The sequence below is a fragment of the Coffea arabica genome, chromosome 2c (genome assembly GCF_036785885.1).
Source record: "Coffea arabica cultivar ET-39 chromosome 2c, Coffea Arabica ET-39 HiFi, whole genome shotgun sequence".
NCBI classification, from domain to species: domain Eukaryota; kingdom Viridiplantae; phylum Streptophyta; class Magnoliopsida; order Gentianales; family Rubiaceae; genus Coffea; species Coffea arabica.
In genome coordinates, this window is record NC_092312.1 from 13,078,226 (window position 1) to 13,104,206 (window position 25,981).

The 25,981-nt window shown below is 37.2% G+C and overlaps 5 protein-coding genes across 12 annotated transcripts; 3 read left to right on the forward strand and 2 right to left on the reverse strand.

Moving 5' to 3' along the window:
- Positions 1–1,398: 1,398 nt before the first annotated feature.
- On the forward strand, positions 1,399–2,567 carry LOC113726124 (signaling peptide TAXIMIN 1-like). Its single transcript, XM_027249665.2, has 2 exons — positions 1,399–1,756; positions 2,159–2,567. The coding sequence occupies exons 1-2, from the start codon at positions 1,638–1,640 to the stop codon at positions 2,280–2,282; spliced, it is 243 nt and encodes an 80-aa protein (XP_027105466.1). The 5' UTR covers positions 1,399–1,637; the 3' UTR covers positions 2,283–2,567.
- A 3,388-nt stretch (positions 2,568–5,955) lies between these two features.
- Positions 5,956–10,681, forward strand: LOC113726125 (pyruvate decarboxylase 1). The gene is made up of 7 exons (XM_027249666.2): positions 5,956–6,658; positions 7,385–7,548; positions 8,073–8,634; positions 9,176–9,264; positions 9,412–9,529; positions 9,771–9,959; positions 10,179–10,681. Exons 1-7 carry the CDS (start codon positions 6,191–6,193, stop codon positions 10,347–10,349), a joined length of 1,761 nt encoding a protein of 586 aa, XP_027105467.1. The 5' UTR covers positions 5,956–6,190; the 3' UTR covers positions 10,350–10,681.
- Positions 10,503–12,772, reverse strand: LOC113726126 (hexose carrier protein HEX6-like). Its single transcript, XM_027249667.2, has 3 exons — positions 12,511–12,772; positions 11,882–12,204; positions 10,503–11,745 (listed from the first exon to the last, which is right to left on the reverse strand). The coding sequence occupies exons 1-3, from the start codon at positions 12,638–12,640 to the stop codon at positions 10,672–10,674; spliced, it is 1,527 nt and encodes a 508-aa protein (XP_027105468.1). The 5' UTR covers positions 12,641–12,772; the 3' UTR covers positions 10,503–10,671.
- Positions 12,773–13,505: 733 nt separating this feature from the next.
- LOC113726127 (pentatricopeptide repeat-containing protein At1g28690, mitochondrial) lies at positions 13,506–18,046 on the forward strand. 8 transcript variants are annotated; one of them, XR_003457474.2, is made up of 4 exons: positions 13,506–15,474; positions 16,532–16,830; positions 17,251–17,327; positions 17,866–18,046. XR_003457474.2 is itself a non-coding variant. In XM_027249668.2 (2 exons), exon 1 carries the CDS (start codon positions 13,879–13,881, stop codon positions 15,460–15,462), a length of 1,584 nt encoding a protein of 527 aa, XP_027105469.1. In that variant the 5' UTR covers positions 13,506–13,878; the 3' UTR covers positions 15,463–15,474; positions 16,532–17,703. The 8 variants fall into 8 exon arrangements, 1 of the variants encoding a protein (XP_027105469.1); XR_003457476.2 differs by having other exon boundaries at positions 16,532–16,743; XR_011839014.1 differs by lacking the exon at positions 17,866–18,046 and adding an exon at positions 17,462–17,703.
- A 3,659-nt stretch (positions 18,047–21,705) lies between these two features.
- Positions 21,706–25,621, reverse strand: LOC113722101 (GDSL esterase/lipase At1g28580-like). The gene is made up of 5 exons (XM_027245649.2): positions 25,375–25,621; positions 24,588–24,809; positions 23,671–23,819; positions 22,391–22,667; positions 21,706–22,030 (listed from the first exon to the last, which is right to left on the reverse strand). Exons 1-5 carry the CDS (start codon positions 25,487–25,489, stop codon positions 21,753–21,755), a joined length of 1,041 nt encoding a protein of 346 aa, XP_027101450.2. The 5' UTR covers positions 25,490–25,621; the 3' UTR covers positions 21,706–21,752.
- Positions 25,622–25,981: the final 360 nt, after the last annotated feature.

The following is a 25,981-nucleotide window of genomic DNA, read 5'->3' on the forward strand; positions in this document are numbered from 1 at the left end:
TAGTAGTACATTATGGCAGCGTTACGATGTCCCATTTTTCCCACCATTTTATTTAGTTCAATGGTTGACATTCTTTCGGCATTACAAACATCTACATAGTCCACCTCTCCATTAGCATACCAGACATACTGTTCCCACATAATTCTACCCCCATGATGCATCCGAATAGTAAACCATTCAGAATCAGTCTCTACAATAGCAATTAGGATAAAACAGTCAACAAAAAACAAACAGAGGCTGACAAATGAAATACTGAATTGGTCAGTATTCAGCAAAAAAAAAAAGATCCTAAACAAATAAAGTGTCCCTTTTGCAGCCATTAAAATACATCACTTTCAAAATAACCTCCTTTGTCCGACATTATCAATTTACAACAAACAAAATAGGACCACAAACTGGACCACAAATTGGACCACTTAGCCTCCCAATATCACCATTACCCAAACATATACACAAATAAGTCCCATTACACATGCATATACTAAACAAATAAGTTCCAGTACACATTGCCCAAACATATAAACAAATCTTAAACCCAAAAGGGTTAGTAAACAACAATTTCAATTACCGTAAACAAGGTACGGATCAAAGTAGTCATCCTTCCTCCTTATTCGCCACTTCATTTCTGTCTTTACAACCCCTCCCACGCCGGCAATTACCACTTTCGCTGCAGCGTCCGAATTGAACACTCTGATTTAAGTCGCACTAGGATTTTACAGCAAAGGGGGTGAAATTGTTGGAGGGAAAATGGTTGGTGAAAATGTTTTTACTCTGTCTTGGCCAAGAGACTATAGTGCCCTTCATATTTGTGCGCGCATCTCACGAGATTAAGCTTCCCGTCATAGTTAACTGCTGGATTTGACAGAAGGGCCACGAATATGCCATTTTGTTAGATCGAGGGCCAAAACCGTTTCTTTAATTGTTGGAGGGCCAAAACTTTACCTGAGTAAGAGTTAGAGGGCCATTGGGACTCTTTTCCCTGCAAAGTATGATATTTATGAGGTTGTGATATTTAAGTTTCACAATATGAGCAAATGTAACACCAATTTTTCTCATTAAATGCATTTATTATAGTACTAGAGTGCAGAAATTACGAGCAGCCCATCGCCAAAAATATGAGCAAATGTAACACCAATTTTTCTCATTAAATGCATTTATTATAGTACTAGAGTGCAGAAATTACGAGCAGCCCATCGCCCAAAATATTTCTCCAATATTATTCCAAAAAACAACGCACCATCAAAAAGATCAATTAAAGTTCAATTTAGTTTTTTTTTAAAAAGGAATGAGCAAAATAAAATAAATAAAAAAGGAAGTATTTTCAAATACGGACAAGTTTTCGAACAATCATAATATGAACTGTACAACAAATTACGTAACATGGTGACTCATTTTATTATTGTCATCGACGCCGGATAACGTGTATGTGTTTTCCTTTGTTTTCTTATTCTCTGTTTTGCCGTTGCGTACAAGAAGAAAAAGAAGGAAGCCTTTTTGTTTTCTGCTCCCCCGAGGATTTCCGGGAGAGAAATCTGATCATATTTTCCTCCGCGAAAACTAAGAAGATATAAAGGGTCAAGGCTGATTAACCACGATTTCCATCAACAAGTAATATATTTGATCAAGAAGGCAGAGTCATGTGTGACTGCTGCGGTGAAGGCTGTGAATGTCACCCTCTCGGCTTTCTCCTGGGCCTTCCCTTCGCATTGATTTCCTGCCTCCTCTCAATCGTCGGCGTTGTCATCTGGATTGTCGGGTCAGTACATCTTTTCCTCCCTGATCATCACTATCACCCCCTTCTATGTTTTAACTCTCGATACACATCTAATCCTTTACCCTAGAAAAAACTGTGTAGCATGTCTAGGATCAAGGTAAATTCTTTTCAAAATTTTGTTTTCTGGGCTTGAATTAGAGTTGAGCCATTGCCCTCAGTTCTCTGATAAAATGTTTTCACAAAAATTTGTGTGGCATGTTTAATGTTACGGTAAATTCTTCCTTAAATTTTTTTTTTGGTTTTCTGGGCTTGAATTAGAGCTGAGTTTTATTAATTATAGCCATTGCCCTCAATTCTTTGGGTTTTTGTCATGAGAATTATTGCAGGACTTAAATTTTTTTTCTTTCTTTGTACCAATTGCTTATTGGAAATTTTGTGATGCAGAATATGCATAAGTTGCATATGTCCATGCTGCATCTGTGTAACTGTGGTGATAGAGCTGGCGCTTGGGCTGATCAAAGCTCCATTCTCCATCATGAAGTGGTTCACGAAGCAAATCCCTTGTTAGAAGCTTGAATCTCCTCAACCTGGCCCTGGTTTTTAGTCGGTTTTGAAAGTTGAAACTCATCTAAGATTCTGTCTTTCTTGGTTTCAGTGTACGATAACTTTATTGATTGAATTCTTTAAACTCAAATCAACTGGACACAGACATCAGTTAGATGCTCATGAATTTCTTGAACCCCATCCTTTAGTTTTACCCCATTTTCTTTTTATGATTCTTTGTCAATTATCAATGTACAATTTTTTTCTTTTACTATAATTTGTGGTGTATAAAAATTTATCTTTTAGTCAATGTGGTGAGCTGTGGCATGACGCGTCAACCCCGACAAATTTTATCTTGAATTCATGATGTGATCACATGGGACATGAAACTTGTCCACGCTATTCGCGGGGGACCATCCTGTCGATCTACAACTAATAATTATTGACAATGGCCGGTGTTCGTTTTCTGAGATGAGTGTGGTTTTATTTCTTGAGGGATAAGGGGTAGGAAGCTGCTAAAGAAAACTTGAGGTAACCCCTGTTTCTTGCTGTGCAGACAACTGAGCAAATAAAGAAGAAGAATTGCCTAACAACTAGATATAAACTTGAATCTTTTGGCTCGAAGAACTTAGTGTAAATTAAGCTTGATCCCCATGAACTTGGAGGGGAAATCAATTTGCAACCCTAGGCTTTTCCTAGAGGCAATTGCTTCCATTGACTGAATCAAGTTGTAATTTTTAATGGTCAAAATTTTTTTTAAGAGCTAATGATATATAGATTATTAGTGTATATACTAGCACGATTGCATACATAATATATATGTAAAATTTATATTTCAAATTCTATTTTGAAAAAAAATAGACCGAAGGGAAAGCCACCTAACTCGTTTTAAAGCTCAGTTGGCCTCCCTCCTGGGGCATAGGTCAGGTGGTTGAATCTTCTTAATTGCATTTTTCTCTCCAAAATTTTCTGAAACATGGTCGAATGTTATTTAGGATGCGTTTGATAAAATTGAAATCTAAAGTATGAATCCATTAAATTATTAAGTACTAAATTTGATATTATTGAATTGTTATGTACTAACACTGAGATCTGAAGTCTTAATATATTAAGTTATTGAGTTGTTAAGTACTAATTTTGATATATTTAAGTATATATCACATTAAGTGATAAGTGAATAGTTTGTCACTTATTTTTGGGAGCAAGTGTCACTTAGTTAATTCATATGTTCAATTTCTTATTATCAAACGCGTCTAAACATATTAATATCTCAATCGATTAAATTCAAGTGCTGAATTAGACGATCAAACAAAGTCTTAGCTCCTTTCGAGCCCATCAGTAGATTAGATAGGTCCATCTTCCACCTCTTTCCTCCAATATAGGACCAATTGTAATAATGTTGGGCTAAAAAAAATACCGTTTTTAACAACATCATATTCTTGTATAATTCTTCAAACATCAGGCAGTCAAAGTTATTCATCGACCTCCTGTATCAAATTGGAAATCGTCTTTTGCAAGTGATCGTAAGCCATTTGCTGGGCACATCGAAGATGAATAGATTCTAGGCGATTTAGTTCAGTATTTAAGGTTCTCCCTTGCGTCTTTGATATTTGATGATTTCATTGAAACATTCTCTAATATCTTATTGTTTGTCTTCTCTGAAATGAAAAACAGAAATGATGAAAGGGAAAAAAAAGCTGCCTTTCTTAATTTTTTTTTTTTTAAGAGTGAGGTTTTTTTGAACCATGTTTCAAGGACTCGGGATAAATTACCATCTCTATCTCTACTATTGGATAGAGCTCTAGCGTTTTAAAACTACAAGTAAAAATCGTCATGGGCTGGAATAAAGGTTTGATGACTGGCAAAGCATTTGCGCTGAAGAAGCTTTACAGGCCTGGGAATCCAGTGTCCAGAAATCTAGCCAGCCACGAGGCCCAAGGAAATGGCAAGCTTAGCATACAAGGGCAACTATGAACCGTCATGCTAAAACCAACTAGAGTTACCAACAGTTATCTAAGCATGTATCAATCATCATGGATGAAACACATGAAAGTTTCTTATACATAGATTCGGACGTGGACACCCAAAATCTAGTCATGCTAAAAGCCTAAAACAAACATATGGCTTGGCAATTGCAATAATTACTTGAAAATTGAAATTGAATTTTATCTAGAGACATTCCTCAAAAATCTTCCTCAAACGCTCTGGAAAAAAAAAAAAATCATGTATGCGAGTGAGTAAATGGTAAAAGCGCAAGAGAAACATCGCAAATTTAACAAGAAACACACGTTTATTAATTTCATGATATACGACAATTCGATCATACGAGGATGGAAAATATTGAGGGACTCGACCCTAATTCCTGTCGCCTTAACGATGTTTATTGAAGCTGTCTGCTGCATACAATCATTTAGACGACTGCAACCCATCTTGGCTGCATGTGCGAGACAGAGACGATATAACGACCGTGGATGGATTTGACTTCTCTGCGATGAATTTTTTTTTATTTTTTATAATATATATTTGGATGTATGACAAATTTTTTTTTTTACAAAAAAAAATATAATCATTTTAATTAATTTTAAATCTTATTAATAAATAAAGATATGTGTCATGCATTGAGACACGTACAACAAAAAATGGAGAGGAAATCTATCCGAGGAGAGGCAAATCCGCCCTTCACAAGATCCTACCGTCCCAACAGCTATATATTTCTAGGAAGGCTTAAAGGAATCTGTCTCTGGCTATTCCACAATACAAAAATCCTGCAATCCCATTGGCTATTTCTGATGGAGACCTCTTGTCTTTGTCATATTGACAAGGGGTGTGAGAGAAATTTTCAAAATTATAGAGGTGGTAAGTGCTATTACGGAGAACTGCAGGGGAGGTTTCTAAAATTATCTCCCCAAATATATACGACATTCCAACCGTAAAAGGGATGTACGTGGAAGACCGCTCAACCTCGGCAGACAATTATAGAGATTTTGGTCAATATTATAGAGATTTTGTCATATTATAGGGATTTTGGTCAATAGTCAATACCAAGAATCTATGCAGCCCACTTGACCACAGCATCTATACCAAAACCTCTTGCCAGAAATTCTCAAAACCATCAAGCGAACCAAATCCAATGAACCATGGCTGCCTCAGGTTTTCAAACCACTCTAACGTGCACATTCCTCTAAAGTCCAGCTCTACACACCTATTCGTAAATTATGAACAATTATTTCATCAAATCACGATCCTGCCGTTTTGTCGCCTCTAGAAGCACTGCTATTATACTCCTTCCGGCTCTGTTTTTCTTGTTCGTCTGTCTCAAACTGTAATCTAATTTTTAATTAAAGAATGTAGCTGTATTTTAAATTTTTTAAAATATTTTTATTCAATATAAGTTGTTGTTACTATAAATTTATCCCATTTAATGAATGTTAATTCTTTTTTTTATCATCAATTCAAATTCTCATAAAGTTATACATGTGAGGGTATTTTAAAAAAAATTATCTAAATTAATTGTTCAAATAAAGTTAATTATTTTTTTAAATTATATGAAAAAATAATCGAAATTATCAAAATGGGACGGCAGGGAATATTATGTTAATTCGTAGGTGTCAATACGGACTAGATATTACAACTATTTGACATTATTCAAATACAATCCAATCCTCTTGTGCAGCTGACTTCCTGCCTACCCAGTACCCACTGCCCATAGTCTTTCAAAAGCATCAAAACTTACAAACACAACACACAGCAACACACTCCCCTGTCCCGCCGCCTCCCGGCCCACAAACAAAGACGCTACTATGATGCCAAGCTATAAATACGATGATCATGCGACCTAAAACCAGAAAGCTCTTTTAAACCAAAAACGCCGAAAGTTTATAACAATTTCTTGCAAAAAAAAAAAAAAAAAAAAAGTCCAGAAAGGTGACAGAAATGGAAATTCAAGCTAGTCATGGAAGTGGCATCACGGCTTGCTCAGCTCAGGTGAAGCCACCAGCCGGAGGAAGTCTTGGGAGCCACTTGGCTAAGCGGCTGGTGCAGATTGGGGTGAAGGACGTGTTCTCAGTTCCTGGGGACTTCAACCTAGCGCTGTTGGATCATCTAATAGCCGAGCCGGAGCTGAATCTGATCGGCTGCTGTAATGAGCTGAACGCTGGATACGCAGCTGACGGCTACGCACGCGCCAAGGGAGTCGGAGCGTGTGTGGTGACGTTCACTGTGGGTGGGCTGAGTGTGTTGAATGCAATCGCTGGGGCTTATAGTGAGAATTTGCCAGTCATATGTATCGTTGGTGGGCCCAATTCCAATGACTATGGGACCAACCGGATCTTGCATCACACTATTGGGTTACCCGATTTCTCTCAGGAGCTCCGGTGCTTTCAGACAGTCACTTGTATTCAGGTGAAGATGTCTTTACTTTTTTTCTTACTTTTGTCTTGACCCACTTTTTCCTTAAAATGTAGAACTATTAATTTTTTTTTTTTTTTTGCATATCACTATTCGAAAAATAGCTGATTAGACAATCAGATTTATTGCAGATAAGCAGGTACATTGTGACATTGTGATCTTGAAACTGTTATTAAATTGAAAAGAGATACAAGGATTGATAATTCAAGAAAAACAAAATGTTAAAAATGTTGATTATTGCCATGCTGAGATGTAATTTAGGCTTAAAATGTGATAGGTGATTTAAAGAGGCAAGGGGCGAGTGCAGTTGGTAATATAATGTAATGTATTTTGTGACTTGGCTATGAAGGTTTCGTTCACCTTGAAAGTAAAACAACTATTGATATAAATTGGGTTCTAGAAAATACATTTAAAATTCATTGAGGTCCCAATTATCACCCATTCAAGTCCAATAGAATTGTTAACACAAGATTGAACTACGCTAATATTTGATGGTATGGTGGCTTTATGCAATTGATTTTTAGAGAGTTGTACATATCTTGTTGGAACAATGGTATACCCAATTTGAGCTATCGAGTTGACATGTTGAAAGTATTTGCTTTTTTTCCACTTGGGTTGGGTGTTATTGCAGTGTTCAATCAGTTGAAATATGTTAATGTGGACTGGTATTTTTATTGCTATATACTGCCAAATTGAGATTGATAAACTGTAATGTGACAGGCAGTGGTGAACAACCTGGATGATGCTCATGAGTTGATTGACACAGCAATTTCAACTGCTTTGAAGGAAAGTAAACCAGCTTACATTAGCATTAGTTGTAATTTGCCTGGACTTTCTCATCCTACCTTTGCAAGAGAGCCAGTCCCATTCTTTCTTGCACCAAAGTATGTTATTCTTCTGTACTTCCTCATTTCATGGAGTTTAATGTCATTGAGTTTTCTGACAGCGTTTTTATTTGCTTAGTCTTGGAGAATGAACATTTTCACTTGATCCGAAGTAGATTATTTGTTATATGTGTTTGCGTAGGAAAAACAACTAAATCAGATAAGCTGCTAATGGTTCAGATTGGTGGCACTTTGTCCTTTGAGATTTTCAGGTCTTTTGGATATCATCTGTCTGTTTCTGTGACAGTTAATTTTCGACTTTTGGCCACTAGACTTCATCATATTCAAGGAAGAACGCATGGAAACTGTCTTTTTTTGTTTTGTTTTGTTTTGTCTGCACTTTGCATTTTGTAATTTCGTTGACTATAAACTTTTCTGTTTATAAAACTTAAAACAGCTTTGAATGCAAATATCTTTGTAATATCGCTTAAAAGTATGTTGGTATTTCTTTGCAAGTCTTTCAACTCTTTTTTATTTTAAGAAGTTGTAATACTTATCTACTGCATGAATCTCTCTCCTTGCAGGGTTAGCAATCAGCTGGGATTGGAAGCGGCAGTTGATGCAACAGCTGAATTTCTGAACAAAGCTGTGAAACCTGTCATCGTTGGAGGCCCAAAGCTAAGGGTGGCAAAGGCACAGCAGGCATTTTTGGAGTTCGCTAATGCTTCTGGCTACCCTGTGGCTGTTATGCCATCAGCCAAGGGGCTGGTGCCAGAGCACCATCCCCATTTTATTGGAACATACTGGGGAGCAGTCAGCAGTAGCTTCTGTGGGGAGATAGTAGAATCTGCTGATGCATATGTCTTTGTTGGCCCTATCTTCAATGACTACAGTTCAGTTGGGTATTCTTTGTTGATCAAAAAAGAGAAATTAATTAGTGTACAACCCAATCGTGTTACTATATGTAATGGGCCTTCATTTGGCTGGGTTTTCATGACGGAATTCTTGTCTGCACTGGCCAAAAAGCTGAAGAAAAACAGCACTGCCATGGAGAATTTTCGCAGGATATATGTCCCTCCAGGAGTTGCTCTCACACGCGGGAAGGATGAACCTCTTAGAGTAAACATCCTCTTCAAGCACATTCAGGTACAATTACTATGCACAACTCTCTACTTCTTTTCATGTGCATCTATTATTTGTGCAGTTCTGAAGAAGATCCAATTCTTGCATAATCAAACTCATGAGAAGCACACAATTAAGAATCAATAATTACCGAACGATGATTTTTTCTGTTGATTGTGATACAGATTTTGTTGATATCATACTCATGCAAATCCATCTGCAATAATTTTGCTTTTTTAGGTTATGCAAGAAGCTTCAATCTTAAATGTCAAATGCTAGAATATGTAGGCATTCATCTCTAAGAATTTTAACAATGTTAGCATCAGCAGGACACTGGCATGCACTAGCTCAGTTTGCTGGAAAGTTAGTGCATGATGTAGAATGGGAACAAAATTTCCCAATATGTCTGATAGACAGCACAGAAGGAAATGAGGGCAGTGGCCCCTTTTTGTAATTAACTCTTGTAGTATCAAGTGTTAATACCTATATATAAAACTGTTAACGTTTGTTGGAAAAGAGGACACTGGCATGCCTCTTGCATTGACTTAACCAAGCTCATTTACAGGAAATGTTGAGTCAAGAAACTGCGGTAATTGCAGAGACAGGAGATTCATGGTTCAATTGTCAAAAGCTTCGGCTGCCTGAGAATTGCGGGTAAGTTTGACTCTGTTGCAAAGTTGGATTCAGCATCTACTCTACAGTACTGTGTTTCAAGACATTTTCACAACTTAGAGGAGTTTTTGGTTAGATTTAGGTTTACTGTCTTTAAAACAGTTTTTTTATGTGATTATGTCTGTTCAGGTATGAATTCCAGATGCAATATGGATCCATTGGGTGGTCGGTGGGTGCAACTCTAGGTTATGCTCAGGCTGCTAGAAACAAACGTGTTATTGCTTGCATTGGAGATGGGAGCTTCCAGGTCAGAGAAAGATTGATTTTAGTTCAAATGACATAACAAACTGAATTTATGAACTTAAGGCATGGCACTATACAATTAGTCTTCATAGTCAGCTTCTTGGGCACTTGAGGCCTTAGGTTTAGTGCAATGACATTTCCATCTGAAAGTGTGCTCATCTTGTCAAATTCCAAATATACAAAAAGCTTTAGACCAATGCGAAAAACAGAATGCTGAGTCAATATTTTTTTAATTCATTTCACAGGTGACAGCTCAGGATGTTTCAACCATGTTGCGATGTGGGCAAAATAGCATAATATTTTTAATCAACAATGGAGGGTATACAATTGAAGTAGAGATTCATGATGGCCCCTACAATGTCATAAAAAACTGGGACTACTCGGGTCTTGTGAATGCTATCCACAATGGTGAAGGCAAATGCTGGACTGCCAAGGTTAGCTTTAACAGACAAATGCCTACTGCCTTACTTTTTGAGTTAAAATTATGATCAACATTAACTGAACATTCAACATTAGTATAATTTCTAGTTAATGGTGAGCAACAGCTTGATGAAATTAATGTGATTCTTAGAAGGATTTTACATCTACTCTCTAAACTAGTGGAAGTGGTATTCCATATCCTTGGTACTCACGGATGGTCTCTTTGGTAACAGGTGAGAACTGAGGATGAGCTGACAGAAGCAATTGCAACGGCAACAGGCACACACAAGGACTCCTTATGCTTTATTGAGGTTCTGGTTCACAAAGATGACACCAGCAAAGAATTGCTTGAATGGGGATCCCGTGTTTCTTCTGCAAATAGCCGCCCTCCTAATCCCCAATAGCGGCATGAAACTTGTAGTAATGGCAAAAGACTTAACAATGGCATCCGAATTGCCAGTACCTTTGGTCCATGGAGATGCTGGAGAAGTAGAAATAAGAACTTTAGCAATTCCAATTGCTATGTTGTGCTTAACAAGAATGTTTAAGCGCCTGTAGATGCAATATTGTAATTTTACTGTACATTAGCAGCAGAGTTTTTGATGTTTCTTAAATTGTATGTCGTACTGAAGCAAAATGAGTATTTGCGTTTAGTACATCAAATTGTGGTGCATTGATAACAAGTTGATTCAAGTGAATAACAGTTTGGGTTCTGAGAGAATCCTTTTAGGCCTCAGTCTTGTTGATCACTTCGTTGTCTACTTCTACTATTTTGTTCCAAAACCAGTGTTTCCTCCAAACTCTTTCCATCTGCTCAATCGGCACATTCTTGGTTTCTGGCAATAAGAGGTAAACAAATGCGGTCATGAGCGCAACCCAGCCTCCAAAGAAGAAGAAAAGCCCATACTTGAAATGGCAAAGCATTGATAGAAAAGTTTGTCCAACAATGAAAGTGAACAAAAAGTTGACTGCAACATTGATACTCTGTCCAGCTGATCGTATCTCAAGAGGAAAAATTTCACTGGGAATTAACCATCCTAATGGACCCCATGACAATCCAAATCCAGCAACATATAAGCAGATCAACACCAAAACTAGAAAGGCATGCCCTTTGCTCAATCCACCATGATCCCCCAGCTTTGCCGCCATAACTCCCCCCACTAAAATTTGCATGACAAACATACAAATGCCACCGTTTATCAGCAGAAACCTTCGGCCAACTTTGTCAACGACCAACATTGATATGAAGGTGGTGCAAATACCTACAGATCCAGTCACTGCAGCGGACATGAGCGATGCACTTTCTTTCAAGCCAATTGTGCGAAAAAGTATTGGAGCGTAGAAAGCGATCACATTAATCCCCGTCACTTGCTGGAAGAATGGTATCGCTACTGACATGACAAGTTGAGGCCTGTATCTCCTCTGAATGATGTTTTTGAAAGGATGCTTAATGGTTTTAGAAATCTCACCAGCTTTTATAAGATCATCAAATTCTGCCTGGACATCTTCGGTGCCTCTGACTCTTTGCAGTATCCTCTTGGCCTTTTCATGATTGTTGCTGTGCTGAAGTATACTATTCGGAGTTTCTGGAAGAAAAAGGGCACCTAGAGTCAGAATAAATGCTGGGACCGCTGCCAGAGCAAGCGAGATTCGCCATCCCCGTCCGTCTTTTATCTTTTCAGTGCCATAGTTAATCAAATTGGCTATTAAGATTCCAATGCCAATGCTTAGTTGAAAGCTGTTGTTGATTGCTCCCCTGAATTTGGCTGGCGCCATTTCTGACAGGTATAGTGGAACAGCCTGAAGATTGGTAGAGGACAACGTATACATGTAAGCTGAAAAGAAATTAAGATTGATAAATTGAACTAGACCCATTCATAAGCTCATTTGTTTCCTTTATTATTATGCGGAAGGACTGACAGCTGATGCATCTCACCTGGTTTGCAAAACCAACACCTATTCCAAGCAAAATTCTTCCAAATATAATCATGTACACATTGTATGCAGCGCCACCAAGAGCTGCTCCAGAAAGGAAAGCAGCTCCTCCAGTAAGGATCGATGCCTTGCGCCCAAAAGCTCGAGTGAGTGATGAAGCACAGAATGAAGCAACGAGGCCAGCTAGATAGAGTGAAGAGGTGAATAACGTCAAGAGTTGGCTGTCGAATTTACAATAGTTGCTTGTTTTGGTGTCCTCTTTCATTTTAGCGTAGACATCTGGGAAGAATTTCTTTAGAAATGGCTCCATAGAGGTCACCCCGCCTTCAAAATTGCCAAAACAAGTTAGGACTTCTGATCACTCAAGTAGTTGGCCAGTTGGTAGCAATGATTAACAAATACACATGTATTCCTTCACAGAATTTTACTCTTTGCATCTCTAAGAAGACCCGAAACTTATCAGAAATTAACGAAAAATATAGGAAACTCTTATGTTGGAACTATAAAAGTTGGAATATAACTCGACACCTGTATGCCTACTTCACTCAACACTTGCTCATGCATCATTTCATCAAAGATTTCTTTGTTTTCGACAATGAAACATTGAAACAAAATTGCTACTGAAGAAACCTGAAATTCCAATATCATAGCCAAATATGACTCCTCCCATGGCAGCCATCATGCAAGACAAGACCACGAACGCTGTCATCCTGCCATTGTAGTTTCCTCCATCACTTGTAATTGCCAACCCCACAGCCATAGCCTCTTCCGAAATTATCTGCAGCAGAAGAAGTTCCGGCAGGTGCTTCTGCCACTGCCTTATTCTCAAGGGATTGAAAGGAGTACTGTTGTACTCAAGCGTTCCAACTTGAAATAGAGGCCAGAGAAGGACACAGCAACAAGTCCAACTTGCTTGCTTGCTTGAGATGAGTACAATATTGTCCGATCCACAATTTCAAAATATAATATCTTTTCTTGACTTTTTGGTAACCATGTGATGTTGGAATGCTGGTTGTCATCATTGGAGGCTTATATAGCCATCATTATTGTCAGCTATGAGGAATTGAGGAATATTCAACACAAGGTAACCCGAGGAATCAATTCACTAAGCGTTATCTAAAAGAATGGACATGCAGGTATCTTGACTATAATATCTTTTTGCCAATTAAATGCACCAATTAGGGAAGATTTCCATAATTCCATCCATTATTGGTAAGAGAAATCTCCACATTTGATATTTAGTCATCCATACATGATCTTCCCTCCTATCATCAGCCAATATAGTGAAAAATTAGTAGTTTGGAAAGTTTCATGGTACAAGTACAACAACGAAAATCTCTTGTTGGAAAGACAGTCATTAGCTACCTAATTGAAGAACATTATCCTTTCTCCTGCTTACGGCTCTGAGCATTATCTTGAGTTCAAGGCAATTAATATAGTATAACAAATATGCATTTCAAATGTATAACGGAGAAAGAAAGTAACGAATATACTTTTATTTCAAGTTATAGTAATTATTAATGATTAAAAGATATATCAATTGATTATTATAAAATTAAAGTTACGTAGAAAAAGTATTATAAATGCAAGAGACGCAACGAAAATGAGAAAATATTGTAACCATTTATTAGAAAGAATCTAAAATATTTTTTCCCCCTTAAACTTGGGATTATTTAGGTATCATCCCGTTTAAAACTTCTCGTAATCCTTCTGTTTTTCTTCTAGCAAACAAACAAAAGAACTAGAATCCAAATTTTGCATAGTTTTTCTTGACCTGTTGAATCTACCTATCCCGTCAGTTTTAAGACTCTGACAAGTTGCTAGGTTAGATGTGTTCGTAGAACCTGGGAGCTGAGTTTAACACCCCTACTGCTGCATATTCTCCTGGCCGACGCATTCGTTGCATTATGCTGGATAAATTGTTTGGGCTTAAGAGCTAAATGTACATAGTGTTGATGGAATTAGCGTGCTCAATGCAATTGTGCAGCAACCAGAATAATGTCAAAATGTGCGAAATTCAAAACCCCGATCCTATCAAGCTCGAATTTCCCACCAAAAGATTGTAACTACCTTTTGAGCCCTTTAACATCATCCACTTCTCTCTCTTCTGTCCTGCAACACTACATCAACTCAGACCACCCTTCTCATGGCCAAAAGATTCATTCCCACATCATTAAAACTGGGTTCAAGCCCAATCGCAACATCTCCATCAAGATCATCATACTTCACCTGAAATCATCTAGCTTGTCATATGCGCAGAAAGTGTTTGATGAATTGCCTCAGCCAACTCTTAGTTCTTATAACTACATGCTATCAGGTTATATAAAACATGGGCTCGTTGAGAAGTCTTTTGATTTGTTTAGAAAATTGACGTTTTCGGGTGAAAAGTCTGACGGGTTTACATTTTCAATGATATTGAAGGGGTCTAGTTTTGAAAGTGTATTGTCGCGATCCAAGACTGTGGGCAGAGAAGTACATGCCCAGATAATAAAATCTGGTGTTGATGGTGATGATGTGCTTTACACGGCTTTAGTTGACTCGTACGTGAAGATTAGGAGATTGGACTATGCAAGGAGAGTGTTTGATTTGATGTTGGAGAAGAATGTAGTTTGTTCTACGTCTATGATCACTGGTTACATGAACCAGGGTCTTATCGAAGATGCTGAGCACGTCTTCAACAAAACAGTGGAAAAAGACGTGGTGGTTTTCAATGCAATGATTGAGGGTTACAGTAAATTGATTGAAACTGCCAAGAAAGCAATTCAGGTTTTCATTGCCATGCAAAGGATAGGGTTTAAGCCCACAATATCAACCTTTGCGAGCATTATTGGGGCTTGTTCTGTAATATCTGCATTTGAAGTTGGTCAGCAGGTTCAGGGGCAACTTATGAAGACTGAATTGTTTACTGATATAAAAATGGGGAGCGCTCTTCTTGATATGTATTCAAAATGTGGAAGAACTGTGGACGCAAGAAAAATTTTTGATCATATGCCTGAAAAGAATGTGTTTTCATGGACTTCCATGATTGATGGTTATGGGAAAAATGGTGCTCCAAATGAAGCACTTCAGCTGTTCAATAGGATGCTGTTAGATCCCTTGGTCAAGCCTAACTATGTTACATTTCTCAGTGCTCTTACTGCATGTGCACATGCCGGACTAGTTGCAACAGGATGGGAGATCTTTTACCGCATGGAGAGAGACTACTCGATGAAACCAAGGATGGAGCACTATGCCTGCATGGTTGATCTCTTAGGCCGTGCAGGAACTCTTAATCGGGCCTTGGAATTTATTATGGAGATGCCTCAAAATCCTAATTCTGATGTTTGGGCTGCTCTGCTGAGTTGTTCTAGGCTGCATGGAGATGTGGACATGGCAAATTTAGCTGCCAATGAACTTTTCAAATTAAATGCTGAGAGTCGACCTGGGGCATATGTTGCATTATCTAATACCTTGGCAGAAGCTGGGAGGTGGAGCAATGTAACTGAGCTTAGGGAGTTAATGAAGACAAGAGGAATATCTAAAGGCACTGGGTTTAGTTGGTTTGGCAGTGATAGTCTAGAAGCTTTATATGATGGACAATAGATGTAAATGAAGGTAAAAGCTTTTCAAATGTTGTCTTAAACTTCATGCTTATGCATTTCATTGATCTGCTAGATTATGCATGATTCTGAGATCTCTAAATTGAAAACTAACTGACCATGGATGCTTTTTAACTTGCTCTAGGGACAGACTTACTGATAGTTTTCAACCATAAACATGTCCTAGTCCTCCCTTTGCTTGTCCTGACATATGATAACAGGAAAACACAAGGAAAAAAGCACAACCTAAAAATTGAAAAGCTTATGCACTCTGAGTTCATTTGTAGAGAACCTGAAACCTATAGCCTTATTGCCCAGCATTGAACAAGTGACAGGAAACCAATTCCTTCAATATTTGTTCAATCATGCAATTTTCCTGGATAGGGAAGACATATCTGATGATGCTGGACAAGTTTGAACCTAGCTTGAATCATGTCAATGTTTTCATGTTGACCTCTGCCATTTAGTGGTACAAATCAGTGGTTGCCTTCATTGATGCAAACTGAAATCCCAGATGCAAATCATTTTCACACTGTGGTGAAAACCTACTTACATCACTGAACTGGTCGTTGTAGATGCTATGATTGTCCACTGACGTTAGATATCTATATTCTTGTACTTTCTTGTCTCAAAGGAACATACGTCTTGTGCTTTGCATATCGTGTTTTCATGTGAAGCAATTGATTTTTACTGGATTGCTTTTCCATCAGAGCGTTCTGAACTTCCACTTGTACCAACATGCTTTGGTAGCAGGGAAGCAAGAAGAAATTTTTTTTTACTTTTGGAATCCAGTATTTGATGTTGCAACCCATGTATGTGTAGATAGGGAAATTTAATACACATTATTTGGTAACTCTTCAACTGATCAACTAGAGTGGTTTAGAAATTTGGTCCAATCTTTTGCACGGGTTTCAAGTTAAAAAGGTTAAGCATGTGCCTTTTGAGACACAAGTTTGATAATACCGGAGTTAGGTTCTGCCGGGTTTGAGGCAATCCTGGTTTTTGTGTCATGAAAATCTTTGCCATGACATTTGTGAGATTAACTAATGAGGTGATTAATGATCCGTTTGCAGGCTGTGATGAATTTTCACAATTACTCATTCTTTGTTTCTAGGCCAGTTGGACTGATTATAAACAAGAAAACAATCAAGGAAGAACCTACAAAAAACTTGGCGCATGGGCTTGCCTACTTTTGATTCAATGCCTTGGCTAACAGTTGGAGAATATGAAGAACTTGGTTCATGGACGTTGCTGCTCTGTGATTGTTGTCAAGAATGATATTCAAGTAAGACATGATTTTTCTTTTTCTTGAGAGGGGATGATGGGGAAAGCAAGAATGGTGCAATAAAAATCCATATCTGGTCAAAGCAAGGTCTGTGTTCACTGCACAATATTTAATTCCAAGGGAAGGCTATGTTTAGCAATTTTTACAACAATAACATGGTCCTCTTTTCAGCGCTTTCTTCTTCTTGGATGAGATTCTTCATTGTCATTCAAAAATTTCCAATGTCATGATATGCATGGGTGATTTAGTTATCGCTTCTTATGTACAGGAATCATCATTCCGTCTTATTCTGGTTTATATTTGGTGTGGCAACTTCTTAGCAACAAAGTGATATAATTTAATTCCACTTTGGAAAGGAAATAATAGGAGAACTCTTTTTGCACCTTCACTGAGAAACAAAAAAGTTATTGCTCGGAGTGATATTCAAATTGGCAATTCATTTAATCAATACCTACTTGTAGTCAATCAAGTTGCTTACCACATCTACTGTTTATTGAATTGATACAGGTGCTGGCTGAACTTAGCATGGTGAGGATAATGGTTCCATGGTTGGTTCCAGATCGGTCATTTTCATCAATTCAATGGTCAGCACAGTTTTTAAGTGGAAATATACATCCTATAATGACTTCATTATATGGTTAGACAAGCTTAGTGAGTACCAAAGCAAAAATGCTTTAAGAAGAGTTGATTGAAAATTGAAAGTTTCATCTTCATGCAGTTTATCTTCATTCCAGATTATTATAATGCTGAACACAGCTCCATCATCATTGGCAACATATGGGTCTTCTTTGTAAAGTTTTGTTTATTGTACTTGTAGCTAGGGCAAGAGACAAATGTAGCAGGGAATAAAAAATTAGCTGATTGCCTCTCCGAAAATTTGTAGTTTCTTGTACGTTATACTCAAGATTGGGTGATTTGGATTTGTTTAGTTGCTCTTGAATCGCGAAATCTTTCTTTTCATGACCTTCTTAATGCTAACATATTTTCCTTCCTTAAATTCACGAATTAGTTTCTTACCTTTTAAAGCTTTTGTCTCTGTATACCGCCAAATACAAAGGATATTTTTATATTTGTCCTGGTATTGCAATTTAATATTACTTTGTTTTTCTCTTTTATTATCAGCAAGCTGGACCGGAAAGGGGGACCAAAGGGAGGAGCATCTGATGTTTGCTATTTAGTCAACTGTTTAGTTCCAAACACAATATTGCATAGAGAAGACTGCAACGGAGGAGAAATTAGTGTATTATCCAGAATCATATTCGGTCATAAAATACAAAAATGGAAGAAAGTTCTCACTCCTAAATCATTGCAATTGTTCCATGAATGGATACTCTATTCCCCAATGATACCTGTGCATCGAAACTTGTTTAAAACTAGTTTCTAAATATTCTTGAAGTGTTAAACATCATTAATAATCCAGAGTTTGGCATTTATTTGACCAAACATTTTGTTGGAGGAAATGAAAAGGACTAAATCTTGATGTCCACAACAATCTTGGCGAGATATATTTCATTTGTTTCAAAACTAGAGAAATACAAAATATCTAGTAACACATATTTGGAAAGGCAATCATTGTCAATAGTAACACATTAAAACTATGTTTGAAGTGGATATGGTCATGTCCTAAATCAAATTGTTTGAAGTGAAATTAACCCTCTACACTTCTTTCAGTATTAACAAGGCCATTAAAAATGGTCAAATCAAGAAAAAATGCAGTGAATATATTTCTCTACGATTCATCCTCTCCAAGTTCTTTCCTAAGAACATTTTGTTCGTTTGTACTTCTCGCATTATTGTCTTCACCTCAGCATGCGATAGGATGCTATACATCAATCTTTGCCTTTGGCGATTCACTGACTGATGCTGGAAACTATCTGGAGCTATATCCACATTTAGTCCCACATCATAAACCTCCCCATTTTTTCTTTCCACCCAATGGAGAGACCTACTTTCATTACCCTACTGGCAGATGCTGCGATGGTCGTCTCATGATAGATTTCTTTGGTCTGTATCATCTAATTAATGTATAGATTCAACACATATACTATATACGTTGTACACTAGAATTGAAGCCCATGTTTTTTTTTTTTTGGTTTTGCTATTTAATATTTTTGTTACCATTAATCTATTGCTTTGCAATGGATTGTTTGCATATCGGTCTGTTTTGTAGCTGAATATTTTGGACTTCCACTCCTACCAACATATTTTGGTGGTAAGAACAATGAAAGCAACAGAAATTTCGACTCTGGTGTGAATTTTGCAGTTGTAGGGCCTCCAGTACTAAATATTTCATTCTATGAACAAAAAGGACTAGTCTACTCATGGCCTTACTCCATGAAGGATCAGCTGAATTGGTTCAAAGATTTGCTGCCAATTCTTTGCAGATCTGCAAGTAAGTTTTTCCCTGACTATTAGTGTAAAGATTTCTTGGCATCAACGGATTTGGAAGCAGGATGCTTAATCTATATTCAAATTAATGTATAGCCGCACAAATTATATAAAAAAAAAAAAAAAAACAAGGGTAAAATACCAAAAAACTCCTTATGGTTTACTAAATGTTTAATTTAACTCCTCCTAATTTGGAAACCTACACTATAACTTCCTGTGGTTTCAACTAATTTGAAAATTGGACGGAAAGCATCCAATCTAACGGTTATACATGAAATCTAACGGTTAACGATTAGATGCTTTCTTTCCAATTTTCAATTTTAACCAACTATGTGTAGATAAAGAATTTGGGTTAGGAAGTTTTCATATTTATTGCCATCATAATACAAGTATACTTGAAGATAATAGAAGGTTGTTATAATATATATATATATATATATATATATATATATATATATATATATGTATGTATGTATCACCATAAATGATTACAATGAATTACACAATTAAAGAATGAGGGCGTATTAGGAAGTACAAAACTAACGGGCCGCTTGGTTAAAGGGTTTGGGAATCACAGAATGGAATAAACCCCTTATTTGTTGCTTGGGTTAAGCCTATTGGAATGTAATTTCTAGAATCATTTCTAAAAAATCGGACATATCCAATTTTCGAGCAAATTGGGAGGTTTTGGACAAAACCCTCAACTTATTCCGGAGCAAAAAAGTTTATGACGGACCTACCATCTCTTTCTCTCCATCACACGCCGCACCTTCTGTTCTTCTTTTTCATCAGATTTCCTGTCTCTTCTACTTCATCATTTAATCTTCATCTCTTATTCAAAATTTCTTGAAAAAAAAAATCTAAAGTAGATCTAAATGGAATAGAAATGAGCAAATATCTTCAGCGATAAAGAAGAGCAGATTTCAAGTTAGAGATAGGAATTCGGCAAGAAGCAGGACCGATCGGTAAGATAACATTAATTATTCTCATTCCAAAACACTAAGACCCACTGTAGATAAGATAGATAGACAGCCAAACAGATAGAAGAGAACCTTACCATTTCCCCGTTAACCAGGGACCGCTTCGCGGCCAGTGCTATTGATAGTCCGAGATTGGGCCGTGTTGGCCCGATTCAATTTCAACCATTTATTTCAAAATTGGGATAATTTTATATGCCTCCCCTGATGTTTATCCTAGTTACAGTTACCTCCCCTACTGTTTCAATAATTACACTTACCGCCCTTGATTGGTTGAAAAGACTTTAGTAACCTTTGACTTTTGAAGCCTGTCAAAAAGATAAAGGCGACAAAAAATCAAAAGTAACGAGATAATGAGAGAACCAAACGTCACCTACCACCTCAGTTCTCTTCTCCACACTTTCCACTGATTTTTTTTTTGACCTTGTACAACCTTCTGTAAAAACCCTAACAAGGAAGCCACTAAAAAGAACACGGCTCAAATAGAAATTGAGATATGGGGATACTCCACAATCTCTTCTATTTCTCCAGACCTTTCTTTTTCTTTCTTTGAGTCTATATACTTGATTGTGTAAAGTTTCTTTGAATCTAATGGTTGCCTCTATTTGACTATTTGTATTTGTTGGTAGTTTTTCGACAAGGGATATTCGTTTCGTCTCTAATTAATGAAAATTTTAAAATATAAATAAAAAATTTAATCCTTTGACCTATAAATTTATGAAAAGCTTTTAAATTCTGTCCGCGATCAATTGCTCTCTAAGAATAGTTGGTTAAAGACTTTTCCCATTGACTGATGGATTTTACTCTACCATAACCCGACTTGATGTAGACAATACAATACGAGCCATGCATCTTAGTTGTCACTTCCGGCCACCACCACAAGTAACCTGTAAGCCTGTAAATAAATGAATCTATATAATTGGCACGATGACCATGCAAGGATCTTTGCATCTGCTCATCTTTAATGATATCCACGTACTACCTCCCTTTTTTTATAACTGATGTTTAAGGTTTTACACACCAATTAAAAAAAGTTTTTCGTTGTACCAATTAAATCTATACACTACTTTCCTGTTGTACCCTCATTAATTATCCAATTCACTCATATTTTCTCTCACTAGAGTATTAAATAGTACTGTTTTACTAGGCCAAAAGTAATGCAAACTAACTCCCACCAATTATGAAAAGAGAGATAAAAGGGTAAAATTGTGAAAAAATAATTAATGCTGCATGGGAATAATAAAACGACATATAAAAGTACTTAAGAGCAAATTTCTTAAACGTCAGCTATAAAAAAAGGGAGGGAGTATTACAAGTCTACGTGCTCGGACTCTAGTGGGGGAGGTGTCAGCAAGTGGGAGACGGGGTCGTTTTAAGTGGGGCGACAAACGATGCTTCTGCTGATCTGCTCCATGTCTCCCCACGTCCCCCGCTTGAGTTGGCTTTCGACAATTGAAATTAGGGTCCGAAGTTTTGGCACCAGAAATAAAAGTTGTCAATTTTAATCCAAGAAATAATAAGCCCAAGTTCTAGATTGGATGCCATTCAATAAAATTACTCCACTAATTTCACCAAAAAAAAAAAAAAGCTGCCAGGTTTCAGGAAGCCTCTTGATACACACTACTATTATCCAAGTAGTTTTATTTATCTTGTAGTAGCAGTGGCTGCTGAAGAATATCCAGATTCCTCAGTGATTAAACTGCAAGAAGAGTTGATGTGAGGAGCGGTGTAAGGCCCTTCTAATAAACTTTTGGTGATAAATCTGTATGCAGCTTCAGTACAGTGAGCCCCATCCCAGCTGATATATAAAGATGGCTGAGCACAAGCTCTCGAGGGTGGGTCGCCACACACAGCGTCGGAGTCATAATTGTAGGGGATGCCTCCCGCACCACAGCAGGCCGTTAGAGGTTCTCCCCCAAACCCTTAAAAAAGACATTCACAAGAACATTATGTCATTGATTAAACACTTAAAAAAGAACAATATAGGAACTTCAAATGTGGTTATCACCAAAGCTTAACTTCTTTATTTCCTTTTGTTCTATAGAATAAATTCCCTTTCATGATTAAACATAGACAGCTTTATAGCAGATGTAATAACCTTACACCTATTAACACTAGTTCTATACCCTCCAATCAAGGTTGCCGAAACAATGCTTCATTTGATTTTGATGATTTAGACAATGGTTTGTGTAAAAGAAACGAACAGATATAGAAGATCATACAACTAATCTACATGAATAAAGAAGAAAAAAAGAGAGAGAGAGAGAGAGAGAGAGCATTACCATATTGTTCTGGAGAGAGATAAAGCTGCATGAGAGCATCGTAATAATTGGCATACATTACTACTGCATTACGATGCCTTTGCCGAATTCGAGTTAACTCTGCTTGAAGTAGTTCATTGTGATACTTGGAGAAATCGTTTAACCAAATGAGACAACCTGTTATTGGATCATAATCTTCTTTCTTATAGCCCTTGAACATTGTTAAAGAAATTGGCAAACATCCATCTGGCAGCATTCCAGGAACCATGATGTTCTTCACTCCAAGATTGATCAATTCCTACATCAGGAAGATGCAAACTACATATTTTCGGACTTACACTGATATTCTTAAGAATGGAAGCATGCGAGACCATAATCCAAAACATTTGTAAATCTTCAAAGGAAATTGTTTTTTTTTTTTTTGTTGACACAATAGTTTCTATTTCATACCTACTCTTACTCTATACTAAGGGAGATGGACTGGGGCCAATGGAGAACCTATTCAAAGAAAATTGCTTTTAGGCCAATGGAAAATTTACTTGTGTATTGAGGTGCAGAATTTAACACAATGTATCAGTTTCGTGGCTAAGTACTTCCTAGACCTCCTTTTTGGGAATCTGAAATATCTATTGCTACTTATTGCCCCATTAAAATTTCGAGTCAATATATGAAACAATACAATATCTACTTACGTGGTTACGATTATCATCTCTATTCTTAGGATTAACGTTTTGGTTAGGCTATTAACTCAAGGACATGAGTTAGCAGCTGCAAAGTTCTTGACTTGACTCTCAAATCCTTCCTCCTTCCTCCTTTTCCTTTGTCGCGAGCCTCCCTTGAACAAAAAAAATCTTGTGGTACCCAAAAGGCTTTAGTACTATTCATTGGCATACATAACATAAGGATGACCCATGTACACAGAGATTCTTCCTTTGTCCCTTGCGTTAGAAAGAGGGTCCAACCTCAATGTCTTTAGTTCCCCCCTCCCTCTCCTAACCTCCCCTGCCTTCCATGCATTTTTTTCTCTCTCTCTAGATAGCTACAACTGCCACTTCGTTTCCATCAAAAAGAGAGAGAGAAAAAAAAAAAAGAGTTTTACGAGCATCATTTTTTACACCAAAACTTTATATTCGATTAGTCAAATTTTAATTTGTTTCAATTGGGTCATTTCAATATATGGAATTGGAAAATTGTGAAAGTGAAAATGCTACTTGGCACTTTGGTGAGAAACAATTTCTCTCTCTTTTTTTTATTCATTTCAAGAAAACCAACCTAAGGCACAAAAAATATCAGATTCTTACTTGAATAGAAATGCTAATGGCATTAATAACCAGAGGAACCAAAGTTTTTGTCTCCTCCAAACTTCTTCCTTGAAGGAAGGAATGGCCATAGTCGTTGCCACCGAAAGGTCCCATAACAATCAGTGAGCTATTAAAAAGTTCCCTACAGCCTGCAAAGAGTGATAGCATTTACACTATAGAACGATAAATGTCACGTGAATACCGATATACTCGAATAGCTAAGTTCAATTTTTCAGACAAATAAACCTTCCAATTGAAGGAGCATTGAATTAAAGCTTGTTCAATAGAACTTTGGAAAAAAAAAAAGGCATAGTATGTCATCAGCATGTTGTCAAATATCTAAACCCCTCTAAGGTAAACACTAGAGTCAATTTCAACATGTATAATTGCAAAAGTATTCTTATGATTGGCCGTGATACATGGGATCTGTGGTTTCCCCTTTTAGCCTTTGAGGTGGTAGAACAAGAATGCAAAGATATAGGTGCTTATGACTTGAGCACCTGGTATTGGATGAGGCAAAAATTTGCGTAGAGCCGATTTTAAAGACCTAGTGATCCAAATTTTATCATATCTTTAATACTTAAATTGATGAAATAGTGTAATAAATTTTGAACCACTAAATTTACATAAATCGGGTCTATTCACCTTTGGATGTATCACCCAAGTTATCCCATATTTCAAAATTATACTTGTCCCTATGAACCTATTAAATTTAGATGAATGGACAAGTGTAACCTAATACATTATTTAACACAAAGTGTAATTTATAGTTTGGCGGTATCTCTTCTTGAAATTTAACGACAACATGAAAACCTACTTTCGCTTGAAAAGTGTAAGCAAATCAGTTTCGGACTAATAATAACTAGTATTAGTTAGTTTAGTATGTCGCTAACTATTTTCTCGCCGAGAAGTCTTACTTGATGATCTACAAAGAGAGGGCAGTACTCCTTTGAACCAGCTCAGTTGAGTTCTCATGGAGATATTAGACGTAGTAAAATGGATTCTTCTTTCTTCATAAAAACCAACATCAAGTGCTGGAGCTCCCACAACTGCAAAATTGATGCCGGCACCAAAGTTTGAGCTACTTTGGTTCACGCCCCTAATATATGGTGGTATGAGCGGAAGCCCATAATACTCAGCTGCAAAAGAGAATGCCGGCGTTAAATATCCGGCAATGATCTAGACTCTTTACCACACGAATTTTGTATTGGAGCCGCAAACTATATGTATGGCAATAGGGCGACGACTGACGATATTGATACTCCACAAGAAAAATGCTAAGCACTCCACGCTTACTCATTATTGTTGGAAATGTCAGGAGGACCGGTAACCTGGAATCTCTAATAATGTCACGGGACCAAGAATGAAATGTATGACAATGATGTCTACCGAGTTCCATAATCTTAAGTTTGGGGGCAGAAGTTTAACGAAGGATACAGTTTCTGAACAAAACAAAGGAAAAACAATGTAGTAGTATTTCTTATGCAGGTCTTTCTAGCACAAAGTGGTGGCGGATATGCATATTAGTCTGATCACGTCCCATTGGAACGTAGGTAACAGTACGTAGTAACAATTTTACAGACAACGAAATCTTTAGAATTTTGTCTTTTATTTTGGGAAAGTTAGAATAGAAAAGAGACATATAATTTGAAGACAATGCGATGATTAAAGAGTGAAGTGCTTGTGTATATATGAAGCACTAACCCATGAAGTCTATGATTGTTCGACCGTCAGAAGTTCGACCAGTGGGATGATGAAAGTAGGTCTCTCCATAAGGGGGTGAGGCATAGCGGGGAAGTTTATGGGTCCCTGGAAACATTTGTTGATAAATGTGGATGTAATTCCCAGCATCTGAGAGAGAATCACCAAAGGCATAGATGGATGTGTAACAGGCCGAAGCAATTTGAAGGGGAGTCAATAATAATACTACGAGAATGGCGAAACAGAATGAGACGGTTTTCAGAAGAGCCATGTCTACCTATTTTTGTGACTGAAACCACCTTACTTATGGTGCCCCGGCACTTGGGATCCTCGGTGACATGTTTTCTATGTCAATCCAATGCCACCAATAGTGTTGCGCCAAGTATCTTGTTATTAATTACCCTTTAATTTTCTAATAATTCAACTTGACTTGGTTTAACACAAATATAAATAATAACATGACACTTGGTGCAACACTATTGGTGGCATTGAATTGGCATAGAAAACATGTTAGCCCGGAAGGCACTTAAAATAAAGTTTTTACGCTTTTTTTTTTTTTTTTTTTTGGAATGAAAGGTCGCTTTTTACATTCCTTTTCTAAATTTTGCAC

Excerpts from the sequence above, each read along its gene's own strand:
- LOC113726127 (XM_027249668.2), top strand. The coding sequence starts at position 13,879 with ATGTCAAAATGTGCGAAATTCAAAACCCCGATCCTATCAAGCTCGAAT.
- LOC113722101 (XM_027245649.2), bottom strand. The coding sequence starts at position 25,489 with ATGTTTCCAGGGACCCATAAACTTCCCCGCTATGCCTCACCCCCTTAT. Across the intron at positions 24,810-25,374 it reads AACAATCATAGACTTCATGG|CTGAGTATTATGGGCTTCCG; the intron begins GTTAGTGCTTCA and ends TCTCTTTTGCAG. Across the intron at positions 22,668-23,670 it reads CCATTAGCATTTCTATTCAA|GAATTGATCAATCTTGGAGT; the intron begins GTAAGAATCTGA and ends TTCCTGATGTAG.
- LOC113726126 (XM_027249667.2), bottom strand. The coding sequence starts at position 12,640 with ATGGCTGTGGGGTTGGCAATTACAAGTGATGGAGGAAACTACAATGGC. Across the intron at positions 12,205-12,510 it reads CTATGATATTGGAATTTCAG|GCGGGGTGACCTCTATGGAG; the intron begins GTTTCTTCAGTA and ends GCAATTTTGAAG. Across the intron at positions 11,746-11,881 it reads GTGTTGGTTTTGCAAACCAG|GCTGTTCCACTATACCTGTC; the intron begins GTGAGATGCATC and ends ACCAATCTTCAG.
- LOC113726125 (XM_027249666.2), top strand. The coding sequence starts at position 6,191 with ATGGAAATTCAAGCTAGTCATGGAAGTGGCATCACGGCTTGCTCAGCT. Across the intron at positions 8,635-9,175 it reads TCCTCTTCAAGCACATTCAG|GAAATGTTGAGTCAAGAAAC; the intron begins GTACAATTACTA and ends GCTCATTTACAG. Across the intron at positions 9,530-9,770 it reads TTGGAGATGGGAGCTTCCAG|GTGACAGCTCAGGATGTTTC; the intron begins GTCAGAGAAAGA and ends TTCATTTCACAG.
- LOC113726124 (XM_027249665.2), top strand. The coding sequence starts at position 1,638 with ATGTGTGACTGCTGCGGTGAAGGCTGTGAATGTCACCCTCTCGGCTTT. Across the intron at positions 1,757-2,158 it reads GTTGTCATCTGGATTGTCGG|AATATGCATAAGTTGCATAT; the intron begins GTCAGTACATCT and ends TTTGTGATGCAG.